Below are 26087 nucleotides of genomic sequence, written 5' to 3'. Positions count from 1 at the left end.
AGACTAGCTTCAGAGGCCTACCCAGTCCCAGTGGACTGTGGACGGTCTAACTGCACCATTATGGGTATAGTGGTAAGAATGCCGGTGATGGGAAAGAGAGCTAAACCCGCCCCGGTGTACAGGGTGGAGAACATTGGAGCCATTCAGGGGGGTGCGCACATTCGCTACACAGGGGTCCCACCTTACGTCATTCGATGGGAGCATGCAATGACGGGTACCGACCTCTCGGGGTGCCGGAGCCAGGGAGCACACATCATCCTGTGTCCCCAGCACTTGAATGCCCATTCAAAACCACAGTGCGGGTTCAGAACTGCTGGCGCGGAGCCTATAAATTGCACCATGGAGGCAATAGCACAAGGCCATGTGCCCCCACAGGTGGCATATATAGGAGGTGGGACATACTGTGTCACCACTGCAGCGCCCCACTACCAACATGGACAGCACGGTTGGTGTCCGGTTAGTGACAGCAGCTTCTGTTTCAAGCCCAGGGCAGAAGTTCAAGTGGCCCAAGAGCAAATTGTCCCCATTCCTGAACCTTCCACTGTTCACATCACTGTTAAAGAGAATTTCACCGATCTTCAGCGATTCATTGCACATTTTGGATATATCATTCCCCCTCTCCCTGAACACCTCACCAAGATATTAAAGGCCGTTGTTGTTTCACAGAAACATTTCTATACACTGGAGCAGAAGACTTTAGAGATAGGGGCAAACATATTGGATATAGTGACCCCACCATGGTGGGACCTGTTCACTAATATAGAAGTCCCTTCTTGGATTAGGATAGCCTGCCACATTCTTGTAGTATGCCAGGTTATCATTGTAGTTTATTTACTGTTTGTACACTGTAAAAAGGTCAAACATTCGCAAAAGGGCAGCACGGTGGCATAGTGGTTAGCACTGTTGCCTCACAGCGCCAGAGACCCGGGTTTGAATCCGGCCTCGGGCGACTGTCTGTGTGGAGTTTGCACATTCTCCCCGTGTTTGCGTGGGTTTTCTCCGGGTGCTCCGGTTTCCTCCCACAGTCCAAAGATGTGCGGGTTAGGTTGATTGGCTATGATAAATTGACCCTTAGTGTTAGGGGGATTAAATATGTGGGGTTACAGGGATAGGGTGGGATATGTGTTGGTGTAGGGGTTACAGGGATCGGGTGGGATATGTGTCGGTGCAGGCTCGATGGGCCGAAATGGCCTCTATCTGCACTGTGGGGTTTCTGTGATTCTGTGAAAAGTACGAGAATAGAGGGGAATGGAGGGAGCATTATGTGCGGGTAGAAGAAGAGACACCCATTTAGATTTTTGCTGCTTTGTATAAAGTTAAAGTTTTCCCTCCCTCCTCTGTATTATTTTGATATGTATTCATGTGCATTTTAAATTTTCGTGTGTGTGTACTTTATTTTTTATTATTGAAGTTTATTAGATGTGTTGTTATTATTAAAAGATAGTGTGTATGCACCAGGTGATGTAGGGGTATAAGGCCCCCCTCCACGCCTGGAAGTAAGTTGTCAGATTTTAACTCCAAGGTATTGCCATCTGCAGATGTTCAATGTACACTAGGTTTTTCTGAAATGGGAAATGCGTATGCTGTGGAGTCATAGATAGGTAAATACTGGGGATGGTTAGATTATGGAAAGTCAGAAAATTTTGCTCACCCAGAATTATGATACTTCAAGCAAGTTACAGTATCATCAGGGGGGGAGTGTAGGATTCGCAAAATTGAACTTTATATTATAAAGGGTCAAATGGCAGAAGAGGCCATGATTTTAAAGACTATTTTAAAAGAAGCCCAGGAAAAGGGGCATACAAAATGGCCACCAGACCCCGTGACCAACTTATTGGGACACTTTAAAATGGTTCCTGCAAATCCTCAGACAGCTTTGTGGATTCAGCTCACAGTAAGTTCTGGAAGCCGTTTCTGAGAGAACGAAACCAGACACCCACATATACATACAGATTGGATGCAGATCCAGTCAAGATTGGCCTGCAGATAAAGGCCATCTAAATGTTGACCCAGACAAAAGGGAACAGTTTCATATTCATGAGAAGAGCATCAAGGACCCATTAAGGACATCACCAGGACATTAAAAACAATGAAGGTCATTCCAGACCAGAGATGGCCCTTTACCGGCCATCCCAAAGTATTTTAAAATATAATAACTACGCCGTTGTGCAACAAGCCCGCCAAAAGTTAAACAAAGACTAACCTGATTTGGGCGGGAGAAAGAGGCTTCTGATAAGAAGTATAATTGGGAGACACCCGGGTAGGAATTCAGTTTTTTTCAGCTTTCCAGTTTGCAGCTATTCAGCCTTGGAGCATTTGCAGGCCTGTCCAGCTTTTGAGCTGGGTAAAGAGGAGCTGCTTTGGGAGAAGATCAGCGTGACTCCTCTCCATCATCGGAGAGGAAGAAGAAGAAGACTAAGCTGCAATCAAGAAGATGGTTCGAGCCGGCGTCCCACCCCAGGGTAAAAACATCGGGAGATCATCGACCAACCCCGGGCCGTTGACGAAACGAGAGGCCATCGACCCACTCCGGCTCAGGAGAAGAGACAAGAAAAAACGACAGAAGAAGCCGAGGTCGAGCAGCCGCCCCCGACCCCCACCTCAGGAGAGAGGTGTGGCGCAGCTCACTGGGGCTCCACGATCCATGAGGAGGCAGGACGCCTGAAGGGATCAAAACACAGACCTGTTTCAAAACCTTGCACTTCCTAGTTGGATTGGTGAGCATGTTTCTGGCCCTTCATAATCAGATCTAGATAGGTTTAAGGGGGTGGACATTCAAGGGTATAATTAACATGAGTTGTTGTCCCTCGATGTTCTGTGTGTTTCCCTATTTCATGATGATCTTTGTAGAGTATAATATGCCTGTATTTGCCTTAGTTAGTATTGTGTCATTATGATTTGTTTGTGTTTTTCCCTCCCATGTACTCTCTTATTTGCTTGCATTTGATTTGTTTTACCATATGCAATAAAATTTCATTTTGTTTCATCAAACTTGGTCTATAAGAGTTTTCTCTACATTGTAGTTCCTGCCCCAAAGACCAGAGTACAGAATCTAAGGGGCGAGTGGGTCGAACCACTCAAGGTTTTACTGTGCAAGAGAGAGAGGCCTCTAGAGAGAGAAACCTCTGCGATCTAAAACCCCTTACAGAGATTTACGAGGATGTTGCCAGGACTGGGGAATGTTTTCTATGAGGAAAAATTGGATAGGCTGGGGTTGCTTTTTTGGAATAGAGGAGGCTGAGGGGAGACTTAATTGAGGTGCATAGAATTATGAGGGGCCTAGATAAATTGGATAGGAAGAACCGATTTCCCTTAGCAGAGAGGTCAATAACTAGGGGGCATGGATTTAAACATGGATTAGAGGGGAGTAGAGGAGAACCTTTTTTCACCCAGAGGGGGGCAGGTGGCAGGAACTCACTGCCTGTAAGGATGGTAGAGGCAAAAACCCTCATCGCATTTTAAAAGTACTTGGATATGCACTTGAAGTGCTGTAACCTATAAGGCTATGGACCAAAAGCTGGAAAGTGGGTTAAGGCTGGATAGCTCTTTTTCAGCCGGCACAGTCATGACAGGCCGAATGGCCTCCTTCAGCACCATAAATCTCTATGATTCTAAAAATGGAGATGGAATCTTGCTAGAAACATGCAGGGCCACTATGGTCTAAGGCCTCCCCTCCCTGAGGTGCTCTCTGAATGAATATCCCCACCTTCGAGTTGAGCCTTTTCCCACACTCTAAACACGAGCGGGCCCGATTTTGTGGATTGTGTGCAAAATGATCGGATTCCCCGAATGTACGGTTCTGACCCACAAAAAAATGTCAGCCAGCTGCACGCAATTTTCCCTCAAGTGGCCAATTAATTTCCAGCATGTGGACAGCCTTGCTAATTGTCCATTTCTCGTCAGAAAGCCCCACAGTATGATGTCATCATTCGTGGTGCTTTCAAGGTCCACAGCAAGCACTGCTTCCTCTGTTGGCTTCCAAATGAATGATACCGGATGGCAGAGGAGCCTGCAGCAGCTCTGGCCAGTGCCAGATCCCGAGCTGCCTCCAAATTCGACGAAGCTTCACTGCAGGCATTATTGGATGGGGTTAGGACCCACAGGGAGGTCCTCTTCCCTAGGTCAGGCAGGAAGAGGCCTCCCACTGAGACCAAGGCTGCATGGATGCAGGTGTCAGCAGATGTCAACTCGAATGTGCATGTAACCTTGGCATCACATCTGTAACTCCTTCCTCTACTCCCCCACAGGACCATCCAAAGCCCCCGTCCCCACTGTGGAGGAGGAAGAGGCTGTGCAGCCAGACTCCTCAGAGGAAGCTCCAACCTCTGAGGGCGCAGTGTCAGCAGAAGTAAGCGCACCCAGCACCAGCGCAGACACTCACACCTCGGGGGGACCATCGGGACATAGAGTAGTGTTGTCACCTGGTGTTTCACAGCTCACAAGTGAGTCTCAGCAGATTCTGGAGACAGGGACAGCAGCGGAGAGTCCTCGTCAGAGGGCGCAGAACTCTGCCAGCTCAGCTCACCTGCACTGCATGTCGACCCTCTGCCTCTGGGTCCATCCGCAAGAGAAGAGGTGATGGATCTCCATGCACAGATGCAGGAGTCTCTGGCAGGTTTTGTCTCCAGGGTCGCTGCGAGTGTGGAGCAAATGGAGGAGTCCATAGCGACCATGAGCAGAGCCTTTGTGGAGTCATTGGCGCATGAACGCATCACCATGGAAAGGTTGGCAACCTCCATGGAGGAGATGACTTGCCAGGGTACGGAAAACATGGTGAGTGCTCATAAGAGAATGACATCTCTTGAGGAGCATTGGCCATCTATTGAACAGAGAAACCAGACCTTCATGGAAGTCCTTCTGAGTAGGACTGCCAGTGCAGAAACGGGTCCCCATGGCCCCCTAAAGCGCAGCAAGGTGCTCTCAAGCCACTTCCAAGCGCTGGTCCCTTCTGGCCTGTGCAGCTTCAGGTGAGTGAGCAGCAGACTGGTGCTCCTGGTGCTCATCCTGCTGTTCCTGGTTCTGCTGCTGCCGCCTCTGCTGCTGGAGATCCTCTAATGGCAAGAAGGGAAGGAAAAAAAGGCATCCCATGCTTCTCGTAGATGCCTCCGTTGAGGAAGCGCTGAATGAGGGTGGCGAGAGGGGCTTCCCAGGAGATCATATTGGAGAAGTGTGTGAGGCTCCAACCTTCCACAGCTGTGCCTAAGCCTTGAAGAAGTAGCCCCAAGCCTGCAGCAACAAGATCCTTCACCATACAAATGCTGTCCGATTAAATCGCAGCTTTCCTGAATGACCTGCAGCTGACAGCAAGCAAGCCAGCAAGCTTCACGCCAGGTTTCATCAGCGGGGTTCCCCGCAGGCGTGTTTAGCGTGGGGAACCTCACAAAATCGCAGCCCATGAAAATAGGTTTAAACATGGTAATAATTGGTGATTAGTGTTCCGACGGTCAGTCCCAGATTCGGGTCGCAGAGAAACGGTGGTCCGAAAGTCGGACGGGGCGGGGAATCAGGGGGGGGGGTCGGGATCCCCTATTTCTGCGATTTTCGGCCCCCGCCCACCTGAAAACCCACCCGACGGCTGGCAGAAAATTGGGGCCAGCTGTCTCCACCCCCTCCCATTCTCTCCGATATCTGAGCCTGCCCCTTGAGTTACAGATCAGCCCCCACCGTGAGCAGCCACCACTCCCTCAAGCTGACCAGAGTTAACAACAGCCATCTATATATTTCTAATACCTCTCCTGTTTCCTCTATGACTTCTGTGCTGTCAGACTGTTTGGTCAACATTTAATCTTTGGTGAGATCCCATTTCCTGCAGTTGAACATTGGAAAAGCCAAATCCATCTTCTTAGGCCTCAACCACAAATTCTGTATCTTTGCCAATGATTCTGTTCCACTCCCCAACCATTGCCTCAGGCAAACCTGGTTACCTATTCGAACCTGAGCTGAGCTAACGAAACTATATAATCTCCATCATAAAGACCACAAAACTACGCTGCCATCACACCACTCATTTTGATCCCTACATCAGCCTATTGGCTGTTGAAACTCTTATCCATGCCTTTGTCACCTCCAGACTCGACTATTGCAATGATGCCCTATCTGATGTCCCATCTCCATGCTCTATAGCCTTCAGCTCATCCAAACTCTGTTGCTCAAATCCTATCCTACACACAGCCCCATTCGCTCATCACTGCTCTCCTTGCTCATATATATCGGCTCCCCGTCCCCAACACCTCAAGTTCATCCTCATTTCAATTTCTCAATGGCCTCAGCTCTATCTATCGCTGTAAGATCCTACAGCCCGACAACCCACCCCACAGCTCCACCCCCTCGCCAATATTTTCACATCGTCAGCTGTGGCTCATTTGTCCTACTCTCGCCTCTGAGGCAGAAGGTCATGGGTTCATAGTCGCATTCCAGAGATATAAAGACAACGGCCCTGATTTTCGGCTTGTGTGGGGAATGGTCAGATTTCCCCGAATGTGGGGTTTCTGACACACATAAAAAAAGTGTCAGCCAGCTCCACGCAATTTTCCCTCAATTGGCCAATTAATTCCCAGCATGTGGGAAGCCTTGCTAATTGTCCAATTCGAGTCAGAAATCCCCACAGTATGATGTCATCATTCGTGGTGCTTTCAAGGTCCACAGCAAGCACTGCATCCTCTGAAGACATCCAAATGAACCATACAGGATGGCAGAGGAGCCTGCAGCAGCTGTGGCCAGTGCCAGACATGGAGCTGCCTTCAAATTCGACGAGGCTTCACTGCAGGCATTATTGGATGGGGTTAGGGCCCACAGGGAGGTCCTCTTCCCTAGGTCAGGGAGGAAGAGGCCTCCCACTGAGACCAATGCTGCATGGATGCAGGTGTCAGCAGATGCCAACTCGCTGGGAGTCACCAGAAGAACCTTGGCATTACATCTCTAACTCCTTCCTTAACTCCCCTACAGTACCATCCAGAGCCCCCATCCTCACTGTGGAGGAGGAAGAGGCTGTGCAGCCAGACTCCTCAGAGGAAGCTCCAACCTCTGAGGGCGCAGTGTCAACAGAAGTAAGCGCACCCAGCACCAGCGCAGACACTCACACCTCGGGGGGACCTTCGGGACATAGAGTAGTGTTGTCACCTGGTGTTTCACAGCTCACAAGTGAGCCTCAGCAGATTCTGGAGGCAGGGACAGCAGTGGAGAGTCCTCGTCGGAGGGTGCAGGACTCTGCCAGCTCAGCTCAACTGCGCTGCATGTCGACCCTCTGCGTCTGGGTCCATCCGCAAGAGAAGAGGTGATGGATCTCCATGCACAGATGCAGGAGTCTCTGGCAGGTTTTGCCTCCAGGGTCGCTGCAAGTGTGGAGTGAATGGAGGAGTCCATATCGACCATGAGCAGAGCCTTTGTGGAGTCATTGGCGCATGAACACATCACCATGGAAAGGTTGGCAACCTCCATGGAGGAGATAACTCGCCAGGGTACGGAAAACATGGTGAGTGCTCATAAGAGAATGACATCTCTTGAGGAACAGAGAAACCAGATCTTCATGGAAGTCCTTCTGAGTAGGACTGCCAGTGCAGAAACGGGTCCCCATGGCCCCCTAAAGCGCAGCAAGGTGCTCTCAAGCCACTTCCAAGTGCTGGTCCCTTCTGGCCTGTGCAGCTTCAGGTGAGTGAGCAGCAGCCTGGTGCTCCTGGTGCTCAGCATGCTGTTCCTGGTTCTGCTGCTGCCGCCTCTGCTGCTGGAGATCCTCTAATGGCAAGAAGGGAAGGAAAAAAAGGCGTCCCATGCTTCTCGTAGATGCCTCCGCTGAGGAAGCGCTGAGTGAGGGTGGCGGGAGGGGCTTCCCAGGAGATCACATTGGAGAAGTGTGTGAGGCTCCAACCTTCCACAGCTGTGCCTAAGCCTTGAAGAAGTAGCCCCAAGCCTTCAGCAACAAGGTCCTTCAACATGCAAGTGCTGACCCTTTAAATCGCAGCTTCTCCATTGACCTGCAGCTGACAGCTAGCAAGCCGGCAAGCTTCACACCAGGTTTCATCAGCGGGGTTTCCCGCAGGCGGGTTTCATGTGGGAAAAGCCCCAAAGTCGCAATGGCCCCGGAAAATCTACCTCAACGAGGTAATTATTGGTAATTAGTGTGCCGACCACCAGTCCCGCCAGCGGCGGCCGGGACTGAAGCGGGGTGTGGGGAAACGGCGGTCCGAAAGTCGGACGGGGCGGCGGGGGGGGTTCTCGACCCGCTTTTTCGCCGATTTTCGGCCCCCGGCCGCATGAAAAGCCGCCCGACGGCGGCCAGAAAATCGGGGCCAACATCTCTGCTGCCACTCCAGTGCAGTGCTAATGGAGTGCTGCACTATCGGAGTTACTGTTCTTCAGATGAGCCATTAAACCGAGACCCGTCTGCCCACTCAGATGACTGTAAAAAATCCCATGGCACTGTTCCGAAGAAGAGCAGGGGAGTTCTCCCCGTGTCCTGGACCCATATTTATCCCTCAACTAACATCACTAAAACAGATTATCTGATCATTATCTCATTGCTGTTAGTGGGTCCTTACTACGTGCAAATTGGCTGCCCTTTCCAACATTCCGAAAGTGACGACACTTCAAAAGTACTTAATTCACTGCGAAACGAATTTTGACGTCCCAGGTCCTAAAAGGCGCCAAATAAATGGAAGTTCTTTCTTCCTTTCCATTCCACCGACTCTGGCCTCTGTGCTTCCCTTAGCGCCACCATTGGAGGTGGTGCTTTCAGCTGCGTAAACCCCAGATCTTTCTCTAAATCCATCCTCCTCTGCAGCTCCATTTGTTCTACAAAGACCTTCATTAAAATCCATTCTAGGAGCAAGCTTTAGATTATCGATTCTAAAATATCAATCTTTGACCCAAAGTCCATTCCAGTCTGATTATCCAAATGTGATGCACCTTGCCCTGCTTTTCTCTACTTTAGAGGCGCTATATGAATGAATGTTGTTGTTAAAAGCCAGATATTATTGTTAGTTGCGGAGGCACCACTCAGGCTTATGAGACAGTTGGGGTGACTTTGTGCCGAGGTTCTTCCGTTCGTCTGCCGTAACTTCAGTGGACCGCCTTCAGAACCCTCAGGAAATGGTGCAAATGTTTTCCGCAGTTTCGGAGGACGATGGGGAGATGCGCCGCGCAAATTGTGCAGAGTTACATAGAATGTTCAGCACAGAAACAGGCCATTCAGCCCAACTGGTCCATGCTGGTGTTTATGCTCCACATGGGCCAACTCCCACCCATCTTCATCTCATCCTATTCGCACAACCTTCTATTCCTTTCTCCCTCATGTACTTATCTAGCTTCCGCTTAAATATATCTATACTATTCTCCTCAACTACTTATTGTGGTAGCAAGTTCCACATTATTACCAATCTTTGGGTGAAGGGATTTCTCCTGGATTCCCTATTGGTATTAGTGGTGACTATTTTATATTGATGACGCCTAATTTTGGACTCCCCTACAAGTGGAAACACTTTCTCTAAGAAAAGAGCCCCATCCTGTTCAGACTTTCCTCATAAGTATAACCACGTAATTGATAACCAATGCAGGTACTTCTGGACTTTATTAGACACGGGGATTAAGGTAAATAGGAAAATAGGGAGAATAGTAGTTAGAAAGTACCACAGAGTAAAGGGTGAGGAAAGAAGAGAGAGGCAAAGTAAGGAATAGGAATGGGAGATGGTGAGGTCATGAGCAAGAGTTCCTTGATCACCAGATAACCTTATTCATGTTGCAATGTTTTGTAAAGCACCAACACAAGGATTTGAGCAGGTTCCGGACCGCCTTGTCACTCTGTGCAGAGTGAGCGCTGCAGCACTTTATTAAAATGTGGGGGGAGGTTTCCCAGATAATGGCTCCAATACTAATCCTGTTCTCACACTGCTCCCTGTTGATCATCACTGAATGGAGTAAAATCCTCTCAACAGGTGGCTCCCTGTGTATTGGAATTAGACAGTGGCACTTATGTTCTCTCCTCTTTCTTACAGCGAACTTAATGACGATTGTGATTCTCTCCCGAGGAAACTGCGGCCTTTCCAAATGTATCTCTGTCTACATGATGGCCATGGCAACATCAGATCTACTGGTCATGATCATCAATGTAATCCTGTATTATATTTTCAGTTATCATTTTCCACTGTCATTCCTGTCCCACACTCCCGTGTGTCGGGTCATTCTATACATGACTACTGTCACCATCGATATGTCTGTTTGGTTCACCGTCTCCTTCACATTTGACCGTTTTATAATTATCTGCTACCAGAAGTTTAAAACAAAGTACTGCACCGAGAGAACCGCGGCCGCGGTTATTACAACAGTCTCTGTCCTCATCTTTATAAAGAACATCCCTTCTTTTTGCGTTCGAACCTCAACAGATAATAACCAAATTGAGGTGGGGCTGCCGGTCAAGTGTATCTTTTTTTTCCTCACCTCTGGGTATAGCGTGTTCCTGGTTTCACAGCATCTGGCGCCTTTGGCTCCCTTTCACTTTAATTGCCTTGTTTAATTCTTTGACAGTCAGACGTGTTTTAGTGGCCAGTAGAGCCCGCAGCGGACTCCGGGGTCACAGCAGTGAGAATCAGCGTGATCCAGAGATGGAGAACCGCAGGAAATCCATCATTTTACTCTTCACTATATCGGGCAGTTTTATACTGTTGTGGCTGACAGCCAACGTGAGTTTTGTAACTACCAGACTGACAAATACCACTTACTACCGAGGGGACCGCACGACCCCTGGATATATCGCCACTGAAATCGGGGCGATACTAAAGCATTTGAGTTCCTGCCCAAACACGTGTATTTATGCAGCTACTCAAAGAAGATTCAGAGAAGAGCTGAAGACGGTGCTGAAATCTCCCTGGACACTGATTGGTTAAAAATGAATCAAAACGCATCTAGAGCTGCCTTTGAGACAGTAGAATTCAGTTTCAGCTCTTATTTTAGCTTAGCCTCTGGCTCTCTCCTTATGGCCAGCTAAAGATGGTTCTTGTTAAACGTCACAGGTATGCGATTATGCTGGGTCTTCTTTGTAGCATTTAGTACCCTCATTGTCTGAAGGTTTCTACAGTTCGTTGCCCGAGTGACTCCTGTCAAATCAGGACATTCCCTCTTAAGTATGAAAAGTGTCAGTGATGAAGTGAATTTGAATAGTGGATTACAATATTTGACCAACGGATTTATTATCTGACAGTTCCCAGGACTGAAATTAAATTTTACCTTAAATTGACAGGAAAGGTCACCAGTTTTGGGGAATATTCGTTTATTTCCAGCTCCTGGTGACATTACCTTTTCTCGGAGGTTTGGTGAAATGTTGCCCGGACTGGCGGCAGTTGTGGGGGTTGATCTCCACTTTCAGCCAAAGTGTAAAACGGGTGATAGCGAGGTGGCAGCTTAAATGGAAATAACAATCAGGAGAGATGTAAAACGTGCTTCCGACTTACTGTTACTACGACTTTACACAATTGCACAAAGAGAACATCTGCCCCATACTTTGCAGAGAAGTGGGGTGAAATTTAACATCAGCGGTTGAGGAGCAAATGGTAGAGGATCGACCGCCCATTATCCACACTCTTGGGTTTATAAGATGGTCCTTCATCTTTTGTAGAATTTCAAGGATCAGGAAACACCGAGACCTCTGATTAATATGTTCTATTGATCAAATCATTGATACACCCACTGCGGGCACAGCTCAGGAGCCTGGTAGTGAAAGCCACTCATGTGTAACGGGTTCATCTGGTGTTGTAAGTGAATCGTCTTAAAGGCTCAGATAGACTAAGAAAGATTATGGGCAAGTGCATGAGGTGATCCGGTGTGTTGTACCTTTATAGGGATAATTATGTCTCAATCGTGACGCTATTACGTCAGCTCGTCCTATGAAGGTTAATGAATACGGCATACGTTTACTTAAGACGTCACCATATCAAGCGATGCTCCGACCTCCTTTTTCCAACCACGCCCGCGCAACACCACCGATGGCAGTTCATTGTTGAAATCATAAAATCACAGACTCATAGAATGACACAGCACAGAAGAAGGTCATGCGGCCCATTGTGGCGAGTGAAAGATCTTTCTAATTAGTCCCACTCCCATAGCCCTGTATTTTTCCCTTTAAATATGTATCCAATTAACTTTGAAAAGTTACTGCTGAATCAGCTTCCACCTTCCTATCAGGCAGTACAGTACAGATCGCAATAACTCGCTGCATAATCTTATCCTCATGTGGGTTCTGGTTCTTTTACCAAAGCACCTTAAATCTCTGTCCTCTGGTTATGGGTCCTGCTGCCACTGGAAATAGTTTCTCCTTATTTACTCTATCAAACCCTTCATGACTTTAAATACCTCTATCAAAATCTCTTAACCTTCTCTGCTCTAAGGACAACAATCCCAGATTTTCCAGTCTCCCCACGTAATTTAATTCCCACATCCCTGGTACCATTCTAGCAAATCTCTGCACATTTCTATGTGTTAAATTTCATCTGCAATGTGTTTGCCCATTTCACCAGTCTATGTCTTTCTGAAGTCGAGTACTTGCCTCCTCATGTTTTACTACATTTCCGAGTTTCATTTTATCTGAAAACTTTGAACTTATGCTCCATATGCCCAGATCCAGTTCAGTAACATATATATCAGAAAGAGCAATGCTCCTAATAGCCCTGGAGAACACCACTGTATACCTTCCTCCAGTCTGAAGAACAACCGTTCACCACTGCTCTGTTTTCTGTTCCTTAGACAATTTCTTATCCATGCTGCCGCTGTCCCTTTAATCCCATGGGCTTTAATTTTGATGACAAGTCTAGTATGTGGTACTTTACCATCCACCTTTTGAACGTAAGAACATTAGAATTAGGAGCAAGAGTAGGCCGGCTCCGCCATTCAATAAGTTCATGGCTGATCTTCAACCTCAACTCCACATTTCCACCTGATCCCCATATCCTTTGATTCCCCTAGAGTCCAAAATCTATCTTTACGTATAGAATTGCAAAGATTCACCACCCTCTGAGTGAAGAAATTCTTCCTCATCTCAGTCTGAACGTTTATCCTGAGACTATGACCCCAAGTTCTAGACTCTCCAGCCAGGGGAATCAACCTCTCAGCATCTACCCTGTCAATTCCCCTCAGAATCTTATATGTTTCAATGAGATCAGCTCTCATTCTTCTAAACTCCAGAGAGTATAGGCCCAATCTACAAAATATCTCTTCATAGGATAACCCTCTCATCCCAGGGATCAATCTAATGAACCTTCATTGCACCATGTCCTTTCTCAGATAAGGAGACCAAGATTGTGCACAGTACTCCAGATGTGATCTCACCAAAGCCCTGTATGATTGCAGTAAGACTTCCTTACTCATGTACTCCAACCCCATTGCAATAAACGCGAACATGCCATTTGTCTTCCCAATTGCTTGCTGTACCTGCATGCGAACTTTCTTTATTTCATGTACGAGGCAACAGGAGGGTTGATGAGGGCAATACGGTTGATGTGGTGTACATGTCTTTACAGTAGAGGACATTAAAAATATCCCAACACTCGACAAACAGGGGGCTATGGGGGGGAGGAGCTAAACACGATTAAAATCACTAAGGAGGTGGTACTCGGTAAGATAATGGGACTAAAGGCGGATAAATCCCCTGGACCTGATGGCTTACATCCTAGGGTCTTGAGAGAAGTGGCAGTGGGGATTGCGGATGCATTAGTGGTAATTTTCCAGAACTCCCTGGATTCAGGTAAGGTCCCAGTAGATTGGAAAACTGCTAATGTAATGCCCTTATTTAAAAAGGGAAGTAGACAAAAGGCTGGAAACTATAGACCAGTTAGCCTAACATCTGTGGTTGGTAAAATGTTGGAGTCCATTATTAAGGAAGCAGTAACAGGACATTTGGATAAACATGATTTAATCGGACAGAGTCAGCATGGTTTTATGAAGGGGAAGTCATGTTTGACAAATTTGCTCAAATTCTTTGAGGATGTAACAAACAGGGTGGATAAAGGGGAACCAGTGGATGTGGTGTATTTGGACTTCCAAAAGGCATTTGACAAGGTGCCACAGAAAAGATTACTGCACAAGATAAAAAATCACAGGATTGGGGGTAATATACTGGCATCGGTGGAAGATTGGCTATCTAACAGAAAACAGAGAGTTGGGATAAATGGTTCATTCTCGGGTTGGCAATCTGTGACTAGTGGTGTTCCACAGGGGTCAGTGCTGGGACCCCAACTCTTTACAATCTATATTAACGATTTGGAGGAAGGGACTGAGTGCAACATATCCAAGTTTGCCGATGATACAAAGATGGGAGGGAAAGCAGTGAGTGAGGAGGACATAAAATACTTGCAAAAGGACATAGACAGGTTAAGTGAGTGGGCAGAAATTTGGCAGATGGAATATAATGTTGGAAAGTGTGAGGTTATGCACATTGGCAGAAAAAATCAAAGAGCAAGTTATTATCTAAATGGAGAGAAACTGCAAAGTGCTACAGCACAAAGGGATCTGGGGGTCCTGGTGCATGAAACACAGAAGGTTAGTATGCAGGTACAGCAGGTGATCAGGAAGGCCAATGGAATCTTGGCTTTTATTGCAAAAGGGATGGAGTATAAAAGCAGGGAAGTCTTGCTTCAGTTATACAGGGTACTGGTGAGGCCACACCTGGAATACTGTGTACAGTTTTGGTTTCCATATTTAAGAAAAGATATACTTGCTCTCGAGGCAGTTCAGAGAAGGTTCACTCGGTTGATTCCGGAGATGAGGGGGTTGACTTATGAGGAAAGGTTGAGTAGGTTGGGCCTCTACTCATTGGAATTCAGAAGAATGAGAGGCGATCTTATCGAAACATATAAGATTGTGAGGGGGCTTGATCATGTGGATGCGGGGAGGATGTTTCCACTGATGGGTGAGACTAGAACTAGGGGGCATAATCTTAGAATAAGGGGCTGCCCTTTCAAAACTGAGATGAGGAGAAACTTCTTCACTCAGATCAGAGGGTAGTAAATCTATGGAATTTGCTACCTCAGAGAGCTGTGGAAGCTGCGACATTAAATAAATTTAAAATGGAGATAGACAGTTTCCTAGCAGATAAGGGAATTAGGGGTTACGGGGAGCGGGCAGGGAAGTGGACGTGAGTTTAGGTTCGGATCAGCCATGATCCTATTAAATGGCGGAGCAGGCTCGAGGGGCCGTATGGCCTACTCCTTCTCCTACTTCTTATGTTCTTATGGACTTCCAAAAGGCTTTTGATTACGTGCTGCATAATAGGCTTACCAGCAAAGTTGAAGCTCATCAAATAAAAGGGACAGTGGCAGCACGGATACAAAATTATCTAAGTGACAGGAAACAGAGAGTAGTGGTGAACTTGCTTTTCCGATTGGAGGAAGGTATACAGTGTTGCTCCCCAGGGGTCGGTACTGGGACCACTGCTTTTCTTGATATATATATGAATGACTTGGAGTTGAGTGTACAGGGCACAATTTCAAAATTTGCAGATGACACAAAACTTGAACTATAGTGTACAGTGAGACTTCAAGAAGACATAGACAGGCTGGTGTAATGGGCGGACACGTGGCAGATGAAATTTAATGCAGAAAAGTGCAAAGTGATACGTTTTGGTAGGAAGAATGAGGAGAGGCAATACAAACTAAAGGGTACAATTCTAAAGGGGGTACATGAACAGAGAGACCTGTGGGTATATGTGTACAAATCGTTGAAGGTGCCAGGGCAAGTTGAGAAAGCAGTTAAAGTAACATATGGGATCCTGGGCTTCATAAATAGAGGCATAGAGTACGAAAGCAAGGACGTTATGATGGACCTTTATTGAGTTTTGGCCTCAACTCGAGTATTGTGTTTAATTATGGGCAGCACACTTTAGGAAGGATGTGAGGGCCTTAGAGAGGGTGCAGAAAAGATTTACAAGAATGGTTCCAAGGATGAGGTACTTCAGTTATGTGGATAGATTGGAGAAGTTGGGGATGTTCCCCTTAGAGCAGAGAAGGTTGAGAGGAGATTTGATAGAGGTGTTCAAAATCAAGAGGGATCTAGACAGAGTAGATAGAGAGAACCTGTTCCCATTGGTGGAAGGGTCGAGAACCAGAGGACACAGATTTAAGGTGATTGGCAGAAGAACCAAAGGCAACATGAGGAAAAACTATTTTACGCAGGGAGTGGTTAGGATCTGGAATGGACTGCATGAAATGGTGGTGGAGGGAAATTCAATCATGGCTTGCAAAAGGGAATTGGCTATGTACCTGAAGGAAAAGAATTACAGTGATACAGGGAAAAGGCAGGGGAATGGGACTAGCTGAAGTGCTCTTGCAGAGAGCCGGCATGGGCTTGATGGGCCAAATGGCTTCCTTTGGTGATGTAACCATTATATGATTCTATGATTCTATAAAACCATGTTGACTCTGCCTAATCAAATTGTGATTTTCTAAGAACCCTGATACCACTTCCTTAACAATGGATTCCAGCATTTTCCTGACGATTGATGTCAGGTTAACTGGCCTGTAGTTCCCTGTTTCCTCTCCTTCCTTTCTTGAATAGCGGGGTTACTTTTGCTACCATCCAGTCCACTGGGACCGTAATAGAATCTAGGGAATTTTGGATGATCACAACCAATGCATCCACTATCTCTGCAGCCACCTCTTTTAGATCCCTAGGATGTAGGCTGTCAGGTCCAGCTTTTATTCCCATTAGTTTCTCAAGTACTTTTTCTCGACTGATATTAATTACTTTAAGTTCCTCACTCTTATTAGCCCATTGTTATGCTTTTTGTGTCTTCTACTGTGAAGACAGATAAAAAAATATTTGTTTAAAGTCTCAGCCAATTTCTTATTCCCCATTATAAATTCACCTGTCTCAGCCTCTAATGGGCCAATGCTTACTTTTGCTAGTCTTTTCCTTTTTACATTCTTGTAGACGCTCTTGCTCACATTCTATTTTCTCCCATTTTATCAATTTTTTGGTCATCCTTTGCTGGTTTCTAAAGCTCTCCCAATCATCAGGCTTACTACTATTCTTCACAACATCATAAGCCTCTTTTAATCTAATACTATCCTTAACTTCTTTAGTTAGCTATGAATGGATAATTTTTCCCGTGGAGTTTTTATTTCTCAATGGAATGTATACTCGTTGAGAATTTTGGAATATTTCTTTAAAAATTGCCACTGTTTATCTACCATCATACCTTTTAATCTAACACCCAATCGACCTTAGCTAACTCGCCCCTCATACCTATGTAATTGGCTTTATTTAAGTTTAAGACTCTCATTTCAGACTAAAGTATTTCACTCTAAAACTCAATGTGAAATGTTATCATACTATGATCACTCTTCCCAGGGGATCCTTTACTATGCGATTACTAATTAACCCAGTCACATTACCCAATACAAGATCTAAAATTGCCTGTTCCCTGGTTGGTTGAAGGTATATATACATAGCCCTCTCTGTTACTTCATCAAAGAACTCGATCAAGTTAGTCAAACAAGATTTGCCTTCAACAAATCTATGCTGACTTTCATTTATTAACCATATTTTCCAAATGCTGTTAAGTAATCAACCTCCTTCATTCTGTGGTTCTCAACAACATGTTTTGCATAAGTATGAGACACTTGATAGTTTAGTATATGGAACAGACCTTATTGATATATAGCACAGTGATCAGTATAACTGTATACAGAGAGAGCAGCTTTTTGTTTTCTGTATCTTTCGAGCTCTCTGAAGAACTATTGAAGCCAATGTTCCTTTATACACCATATTCTGCTTACATCAAATGTATCATGATGTGTCTGATCCCAAATCTTTTGAAGACAGCCTATTCACATAAACATTTGTTATTTTTTTCTCCAAAGCTACTTCCCTCGAACAAGACTTCCTGACTTATTATTCTTAACCCCTATGAAGAACAGACTTAATTAACTGTTATCGTTTTACATGGCAGTTATTAATTCATCTATCTATGTTTATTACCCAAGCCCTGAAAGTTAGATCTTAGTGATTAATGGCTGACTTCATTACTCTCAAGTATTCCTTTGCACAAGCAATTTACATATCAGAAGACAAGCTATGCATCCACCTCACGACACTTCAAAGCCATCCTGTTTATCTTGGAAAACCTGTTTCTCCAAGATACAAAGAAGTACGACTATTAACCGTTACTACCCCAATATATCCAACATACATCTCTCCAGGATGTCCGAGAAATGCCAATCAATTTTGCCCTGCATTATTATCTCAAAAGTTCCTCCACCACTGGTGTTGGCTGACTGGTCTTTAGTTGCCCCGTTTATCCCTCTCATCTTTTTTGAGCAGAGGTTTAACATTTTCAATCCTACCATTCACTGGCATCATATTCATATCTAAAGAGTATTGAAAGATTATGGTCAGAGCCTCTACAATTTCCTTCATTATTTCCCTCAGTAACCTAGAATTCATCCCATCTGGACTGGGTGACTTTTCTACTTTGAGCACTGCCAATCATGTAAGTATCTCCTCCTTATCTATTTTCATCCTATCCAATTTCTCTACATTCTCATTTACTGTGACATTGGCAGCATCCTCTTCTTTAGTGAAGACTGTGAAAAATATTCATTTAGTAGCAAAGCCATGCCCTCTGCCTTCTCAAGAAGATCTCCTTTTTGGTCCCTAAATGGGCCCAACTTTTCTTTGTCTGCCTTTTTACTATTTATATGTTTTAAAAGACTTATGGGTTCCCTTTTATGTGAGCCATCAATCTATTCTCATATTCTCTCTTTGCCTCTCTTATTAACTTTTTTAGATCTCCTCTGCACTATCTGTATTCAGCTTGGTTGTCTGTTGTATTATGAACTTTCCATTTTTCATAAGCCTCCTCTTTTTGTTCATTTTAATCTCTCTATCTTTAGTCATCCAGGGAGCTCCAGATTTGGATGCTCTTCCTTTCCATCTCGTAGGAATGTGTCTAGTCTGTACCTGAACTACCTCCTCTTTGAAGGCCTCCCCTAGTTCAATGACTGTTTTGCCTACCAATTGATGGTTCTAATCCACCTGGATCACATCCCCTTTAAACTCACTGAAGCTAGCCCTCCCCCAGTTTAGTATTTTTGCACTGGATTGTCCCTTATCCTTTTCCATAACTATTCTAAACTGAATAGGTTTATGTCATTAACCTGATGGTTTAACTATTATGATCACTGTTCCCCAAATTCTCCCCCACTGAAACATTCTCCACTTTACCCTTACCCTTCATTCCCCAGGTCCAAAACTGCTTCCATCCTCACTGGGCTGCAAACAAACTGAACAAAAACGTTCTCTTGTACAATTTTCAGGACCCCCCCCCCAACACACACACACACACACACACACACACACACACACTTTGCCCTTTACACTGTTACTATTCCAGTCTATATTAAGATAATTGAATTCCCCCATTATCATTACTCTATAGTTCTTACATCGTTATATAATTTGCTTGCAAATTTGCTCCTCTATCTCTTTCCCACTATTTCATGGCCTATAGTATACAGCCAGTAGCATTTCAGCTCTTCTATTTTTCCATAATTCAAACCAAATAGATTCCGTCTTTGACCCCGCAACTACATCATCCCTTTCCAGTGTTATAATAGTTTCTTTAATCAATACTGTCACCACTTCCTTCTCTATCTTTCCTGGATTCTTGGAACCAGAAATCTTAAGTTCCCAATCCTCCCCTTTGTTGATCCAGGTCTCTGTTATTGCCACTTTATCATCGTCCCATGTGGCGACTTGTGCCTGCAGCTCACCCACCTTATTTACCATGCTACGAGCATTGTATATACACTCCAAACTCATCTTAAACTGCCTCGCGTTTGACTCCTGTCTGATCACTCCTATTCTTTACTCTTATGCTAATTCTCTCTACTAGTCCCCTGTGCACCTTGCTTATCCTCTCTAATGCATCATTCGGGTGCATACTCCCCTGCCAATTAGTTTAAACCTCCCTCACCGCACTAGTTAACCTCCAGCGAGGATATTCCCATCTGTGCTGAAGTGTAGCCCGTCCGTTGTCAACAGGTTCATACTGCCCCATATTGGTCCCAATGTTGTTATTTTTTACACTAGTAGCCATCGCTTTCAGACCTGGCCTACAGTCTTCTTATCTCTTCCTGTATACTCCACAGTGAGCTCTATTCATGCTTTACAATCCCTTCTTTTATCCAGATTATCTAGCAATATGCCCATAATTTAACATTTTGTCCTTCCTTTGCCAGCTCTTCCCACAGATTTTTATTGAGCACTGCCTGTAACAGCATTCATGACCTACTAATGATAAAGTCCTACAACTACTACATATTCAGCTTAATATGTATATAGGACCATGGCTGTTGCAACTTGTGTGTACCTGTTCTTACAATATAAACTTTAAAAAGTGTTTGATAAAGTGCCGCATAATATATTTGTTAGCAACATTTCAGTATTACAGGAGAAGTGGCAGCGTGGATACAGACTTGGCTATCATACAGAAAGCAGAGTGCTGGTGAATGGTTGCATTTTTTATTCATTCATGGGATTTGTGCATTGCTGGCAATGCCAGCCTGTATTGCCCATCCCTAATTGCCCTTGAGAAGGTAATGGTGACCACTTTCTTGAACTGCTGCAGTCAGTGTGTTGAAGGTACTCTCACAGAGCTGTTTGGGAGGGAGTTCAAGGATTATGACCCACCGACGATGAAGGCATGGCAATATATTTCCAAGTCAGGATGGTGTGTGACTTGAAGGGGAATTGGAGGTGGTGGTGTTCCCATGCACCTGCTGCCCTCGTCCTTCTAGGTAATAGAGGTCATGGGTTTGGGAGATGCTGTCGAAGGAGCCTTGGTAAGTTGCTGCAGCGCATCTTGTAGATGGTATTCACTGCAGCCATGGTACGCCGGTGGTACATGGAGTGAATATTTAAGGCGGTGGATGGGGTGCCAATCAAGTGGGCTGCTTTGTCCTGGATGATGTCAAGCTTATTGAGTGTTGTTGGAGATGCACTCATCCTGACAAGTGAAAAGTATTCCATTTTAACTCCTGACTTCTGCCTCTTAGATGGTGGAAAGGCTTTGTGGAGCCAGGAGCTGAGTCACTAGCCACAAAATAGCCAGCCTGTAACCTGCTATGTTAGCCACAGTATTTATGTGGCTGATCTAGTTGAGTTTCTGGTTAATGGGGACCCCCCCAAATGTTGATTTTGGGGGATTCGATGACAGTAATGCCATTGATTGTCAAGGGGAGGTGGTTTGACTTTCTCTTGTTGGAGATGATCATTGTCTGGCACTTGTGTGGTGTGAATGTTAATTGTCACTTATCAGCCCAAGTCTGAATGTTGTTCAGGCCTTGCTGCAGGTAGGCATAAATTGCTTCATTATCTGATGAGTTGCGATCATTAGCAAACATCCCCATTTCTGACCTTAGGATGGAAGGAAGGCCATTGATGAAGCAGCAGAAGATGATTGGGCCTTGGACATTGCCCTGAGGAACTCCAGCAGTGATGTACTGAGGTTGAGATGATGGGCCTTGAAATACCACAACCATCTTCCTTTGTGTTGGGTATGACTCCACTTAAGTGTAGGATAACACTAGCACTGCAGTAACATAGTTGACTCTAGTTTAAGTGTAGGGCACCACTAGTACTGCAGTAACACAGTAAGCTCTAGTTTAATTTTAGGGTACCAATAGTACTGCTGTAACACAGTTAACTCTAGAGTAAGTGTAGGGTACCACTAGTACTGCAGTAACACGTTTAAATCCAGAATAAGTGTAGAGAACCATTAGTACTGGAGTAACACGGTTAATTCAAGTTTGAATGTAAAGAACCACCAGTACTGCAGTAACACGGTTAACTCTAGTGTAAGTGTAGGCTACCACTAGTACTGCAGTAACATGGTTACCTCTAGAGTAAGTGTAGAGCACCAATAGTACTGCAGTAACATGGTTAAATCTAGAGTTCGTGTAGAGAACCATTAGTACAGCAGTAGTACAGTTTACTCTAGTGTAATGTATGGTACCACTAACACAGGAGTAACACGGTGAACTCAAGTTTAATAATAAGTGTACGACTATTAGCAGAGGAGCACGGCCACCTCTGGTGTAAGTGTAGAGTACCACAAGTCCCGCAGTATCACTGATAACTCTAGTGCAAGTGTAGGGCTATCACTAATCCAAGTGATGAATAATAGCCTCTACTGTAATTGTAGGGTAAGACTATTACCAGTGGTGTAAGGTCACCTCTAATGCAGGTACATGGGGTTTATTAGTACAGGAGGCGCAAAGTCACATTTAGGTTATATGTAGCAGTCCCACTAGTACCAGTGGGGTATGGTTAACACTAGTGTAAGTGTAGGACTACCACTAGTACCGGGGGAGCACGGTCACCTCTAGTGTAAGTGTAGGGGTACCACTACTACCGCTGAAATATGCTCACCACTAGTGTAATTGTACAGTGCCACTAGTGCCGGCCGAATGTGCTCATCTGCAGTACTGAATGTCTGGGACAATCACCAATGCTGCAGGATTATGTTCCCCACATGTTCTGGAAGAGTTGTGCACTAGGAGTGAGTCAAGGGAAGGGTCAGGACGATGATTACATGGGTAGCTGCCTCCAGCAATCCTGTCGGAATAGAGACAGCACCAGTATTGGCAGATTGTACTCTCCATTTTTAAAGAATTGTTTATTGTATCTGGTTTTTTTAAATGCCCAAATAAAATTTCAACTATTTCTCCTGCTGAAATATCAAACCAAAATACAATTTAATTGAGTGTTTTTGTGAAATGACTGTAGCTAATGCTACTAATGATGTAACCAGATTGACTCCCTGGATGATTGAAGTGTCCATAAATATTGGGTTCCCTTCCCTTGCCTCAGCCGCGCTAGTCAAAGACTTTCAGCTCGGACAGACTCCACCCATCTCACAGAAAATGGGGCAACTAACTATTCTGCTGATAAAAGAGATTTACTACCCGATGATCGCAGCGGTCGGAGTCCCTGGTGAGCTATTGTAACCTGCTTGTTGTTAATCAGTATTAAGGGCCTGCCTGTTCTGCCTGCTTGGTGGATAAGGCGACGTGTTCCCCGCATGTCCGCATCACCCGGAACCAAGGCGGGAGCCGCGTGTCCGCACTTTCCACCTTCCCTCAATCCGATAACCTTATTCATGTTGCAATGCTTTGTAAAGCGCCAACACAAGGATTTGAGCAGGTTCCGGACCGCCTTGTCACCCTGTGCAGAGTGAGCGCTGCAGCACTTTATTAAAATGTGTGGGGAGGTTTCCCAGATAGTGGCTCCAATACTAATCCTGTTCTCACACTGCTCCCTGTTGATCAGCACTGAATGGAGTAAAATCCTCTCGGCTCCCTGTGTATTGGAATTAGACAGTGGCACTTATGTTCTCTCCTCTTTCTTACAGCGAACTTAATGACGATTGTGATTCTCTCCCGAGGAAACTGCGGCCTTTCCAAATGTATCTCTATCTACATGATGGCCATGGCAACATCAGATCTATTGGTCATGATCATCAATGTAATCCTGTATTATATTTTCAGTTATCATTTTCCACTGTCATTCCTGTCCCACACTCCCGTGTGTCGGGTCATTCTATACATGACTACTGTCACCATCGATTTGTCTGTTTGGTTCACCGTCTCCTTCACATTTGACCGTTTTATAATTATCTGCTACCAGAAGTTTAAAACAAAGTACTGCACCGAGAGAACCGCGGCCGCGGTTATTACAACAGTCTCTGTCCTCATCTTTATAAAGAACATCCCCGTTTTTTTTGCATATGAATCTGAACAAATATTTAACAAATTGCGGTGGGGCTGCCGGTCAAGTGTATCTTTTTTTTCCTCACCTCTGGGTATAGCGTGTACCTGGATTCACAGCATCTGGCGCCTTTGGCTCCCTTTCACTTTAATTGCCTTGTTTAATTCTTTGACAGTCAGACGTGTTTTAGTGGCCAGTAGAGCCCGCAGCGGACTCCGGGGTCACAGCAGTGAGAATCAGTGTGATCCAGAGATGGAGAACCGCAGGAAATCCATCATTTTACTCTTCACTATATCGGGCAGTTTTATACTGTTGTGGCTGACAGCCAACGTGAGTTTTGTAACTACCAGACTGACAAATACCACTTACTACCGAGGGGACCGCACAGCCCCTGGATATATCGCCACTGAAATCGGGGCGATGCTGAAGCATTTGAGTTCCTGCCCAAACACGTGTATTTATGCAGCTACTCAAAGAAGATTCCGAGAAGAGCTGAAGACGGTGCTGAAATCTCCCTGGACACTGATTGAGAGATTGGTTAAAAATGAATCAAAACCCATCTAGAGCTGCCTTTGAGACAGTAGAATTCAGTTTCAGCTCTTATTTTAGCTTAGCCTCTGGCTCTCCCCTTATGGCCAGCTAAAGATGGTTCTTGTTAAAAGTCACAGGTATGCGATTATGCTGGGTCTTCTTTGTAGCATTTAGTACCCTCATTGTCTGCAGGTTACTACAGTTCGTTGCCCGAGTGACTCCTGTCAAATCAGGACATTCCCTCTTCAGTATGAAAAGTGTCAGTGATGAAGTGAATTTCAATAGTGGATTACAATATTTGACCAATGGATTTCTTAACTGATAGTGCAAGGACTGAACTTAAATTCTACCTTAAATTGACAGGCAAGGTCACTAGTTTTGGGGGAAGATTCGTTTGTTTCCAGCTCCTGGTCTCGGAGGTTTGGTGAAATGTTGCCCGCACTGACGGCAGTTGCCGGGGTTGATCTCCACTTTCAGCCAAAGTGTAAAACGGGTAAAGCGAGGCGGCAGCTTAAATGGAAATAAAATCGGGAGAGATATAACACGTGCTTTACACGATTGCACAAAGACAACACCTGCCCCATACTTTGCAGGGAAGTGAGGTGACATTTAACTTCAGCGGTTGAGGGGGTTGGGAAGCAAATGGTAGGGGATCGACCGCCTTTATCCACACTCTTGGGTTTATATGATGGTCCTTTCTCCTTAACATTTATAGAACTTCAAGGATCAGGAAACACCGAGACCTCTGATTAATATGTTTTATTGATCAAATCATTGATACACCCACTGCGGGCACAGCTCAGGTGCCTGGTAGTGAAAGACACTCGTGTGTAACGGGCTCATCTGGTGTTGTAAGTGAATCGAATGTCTCAGATAGACTAAGAAAGATTATGGGCAAGTGCATGAGGTGATCCGGTGTGTTGTACCTTTATAGGGATAATAATTATCTCAATCGTGACACTATTACGTCAGCACGTCCTACGAAGGTCTAATGGATACGGAATATGTTTACTTTAGACGTCACCATATCAAGCGATGTTCCGACGTCCTATTTTCAACCACGCCCGCGCAATACCACCGATGGCAGTTCATTGTTAAAATCATAAAATCACAGACTCATAGAATGACACAGCACAGAAGAAGGTCATGCGGCCCATTGTGGCCAGTGAAAGAGCTTTCTAATTAGTCCCACTCCCACAGCCCTGTATTTTTTCTCTTTAAGTATTTATCCAATTCCTTTGAAAAGTTACTGCTGAATCAGCTTCCACCTCACTTTAGGGCAGTGCATTAAAGATCACAACAACTCGCTGCATAATTTTACCCTCATGTCGCCTCTGGTTCTTTTGCCAAGCACCTTAAATCTCTGTCCTCTGGTTATGGGCCCTGCTGCCACTGGAAATAGTTTCTCCTTATTTACTCTATCAAAACCCTTCATGACTTTAAATACCTCTATCAAATTCTCTCAACCTTCTCTGCTCTAAGGACAACAATCCCAGACTCTCCAGTCTCCCCATGTAATTTAATTCCCACATCCCTGGTACCATGCTAATAAATCTCTGCACATTTCTATGTGTTAAATTTCATCTGTAATGTGTCTGCCCATTTCACCAGTCTATATCTTTCTGAAGTCAATTACTTGCGTCCTCATGGTTTACTACATTTCTGAGTTTCATTTTATCTGAAAACTTTAACCGTATGCACTATATGCCCAGGTCCAGGTCAGTAACATAAATATCAGAAGGAGCAGTGCTCCTAATAGCCCTGGAGAACACCACTGTTTACGTTCCTCCAGTCTGAAGAACAACCGTTCA

General features: G+C 45.2%; 1 protein-coding gene and 1 pseudogene across 1 annotated transcript; both read left to right on the top strand.

The window, feature by feature from the left end:
- The window catches only part of LOC147112398 (putative G protein-coupled receptor 139), an 85826-nt pseudogene extending 74725 nt beyond the window's left edge, over positions 1-11101 (top strand).
- Positions 11102-22901: 11800 nt separating this feature from the next.
- Positions 22902-24309, top strand: LOC147112397 (putative G protein-coupled receptor 139). The gene is made up of 2 exons (XM_085998172.1): positions 22902-22971; positions 23390-24309. Exons 1-2 carry the CDS (start codon positions 22902-22904, stop codon positions 24307-24309), a joined length of 990 nt encoding a protein of 329 aa, XP_085854298.1.
- Positions 24310-26087: the final 1778 nt, after the last annotated feature.

This window comes from Somniosus microcephalus, chromosome 9, assembly GCF_052327205.1.
Source record: "Somniosus microcephalus isolate GS21.2 chromosome 9, FLI_Smic_1.0, whole genome shotgun sequence".
NCBI lineage: Eukaryota > Metazoa > Chordata > Chondrichthyes > Squaliformes > Somniosidae > Somniosus > Somniosus microcephalus.
This window is presented reverse-complemented; position numbering and strand designations above follow the sequence as displayed.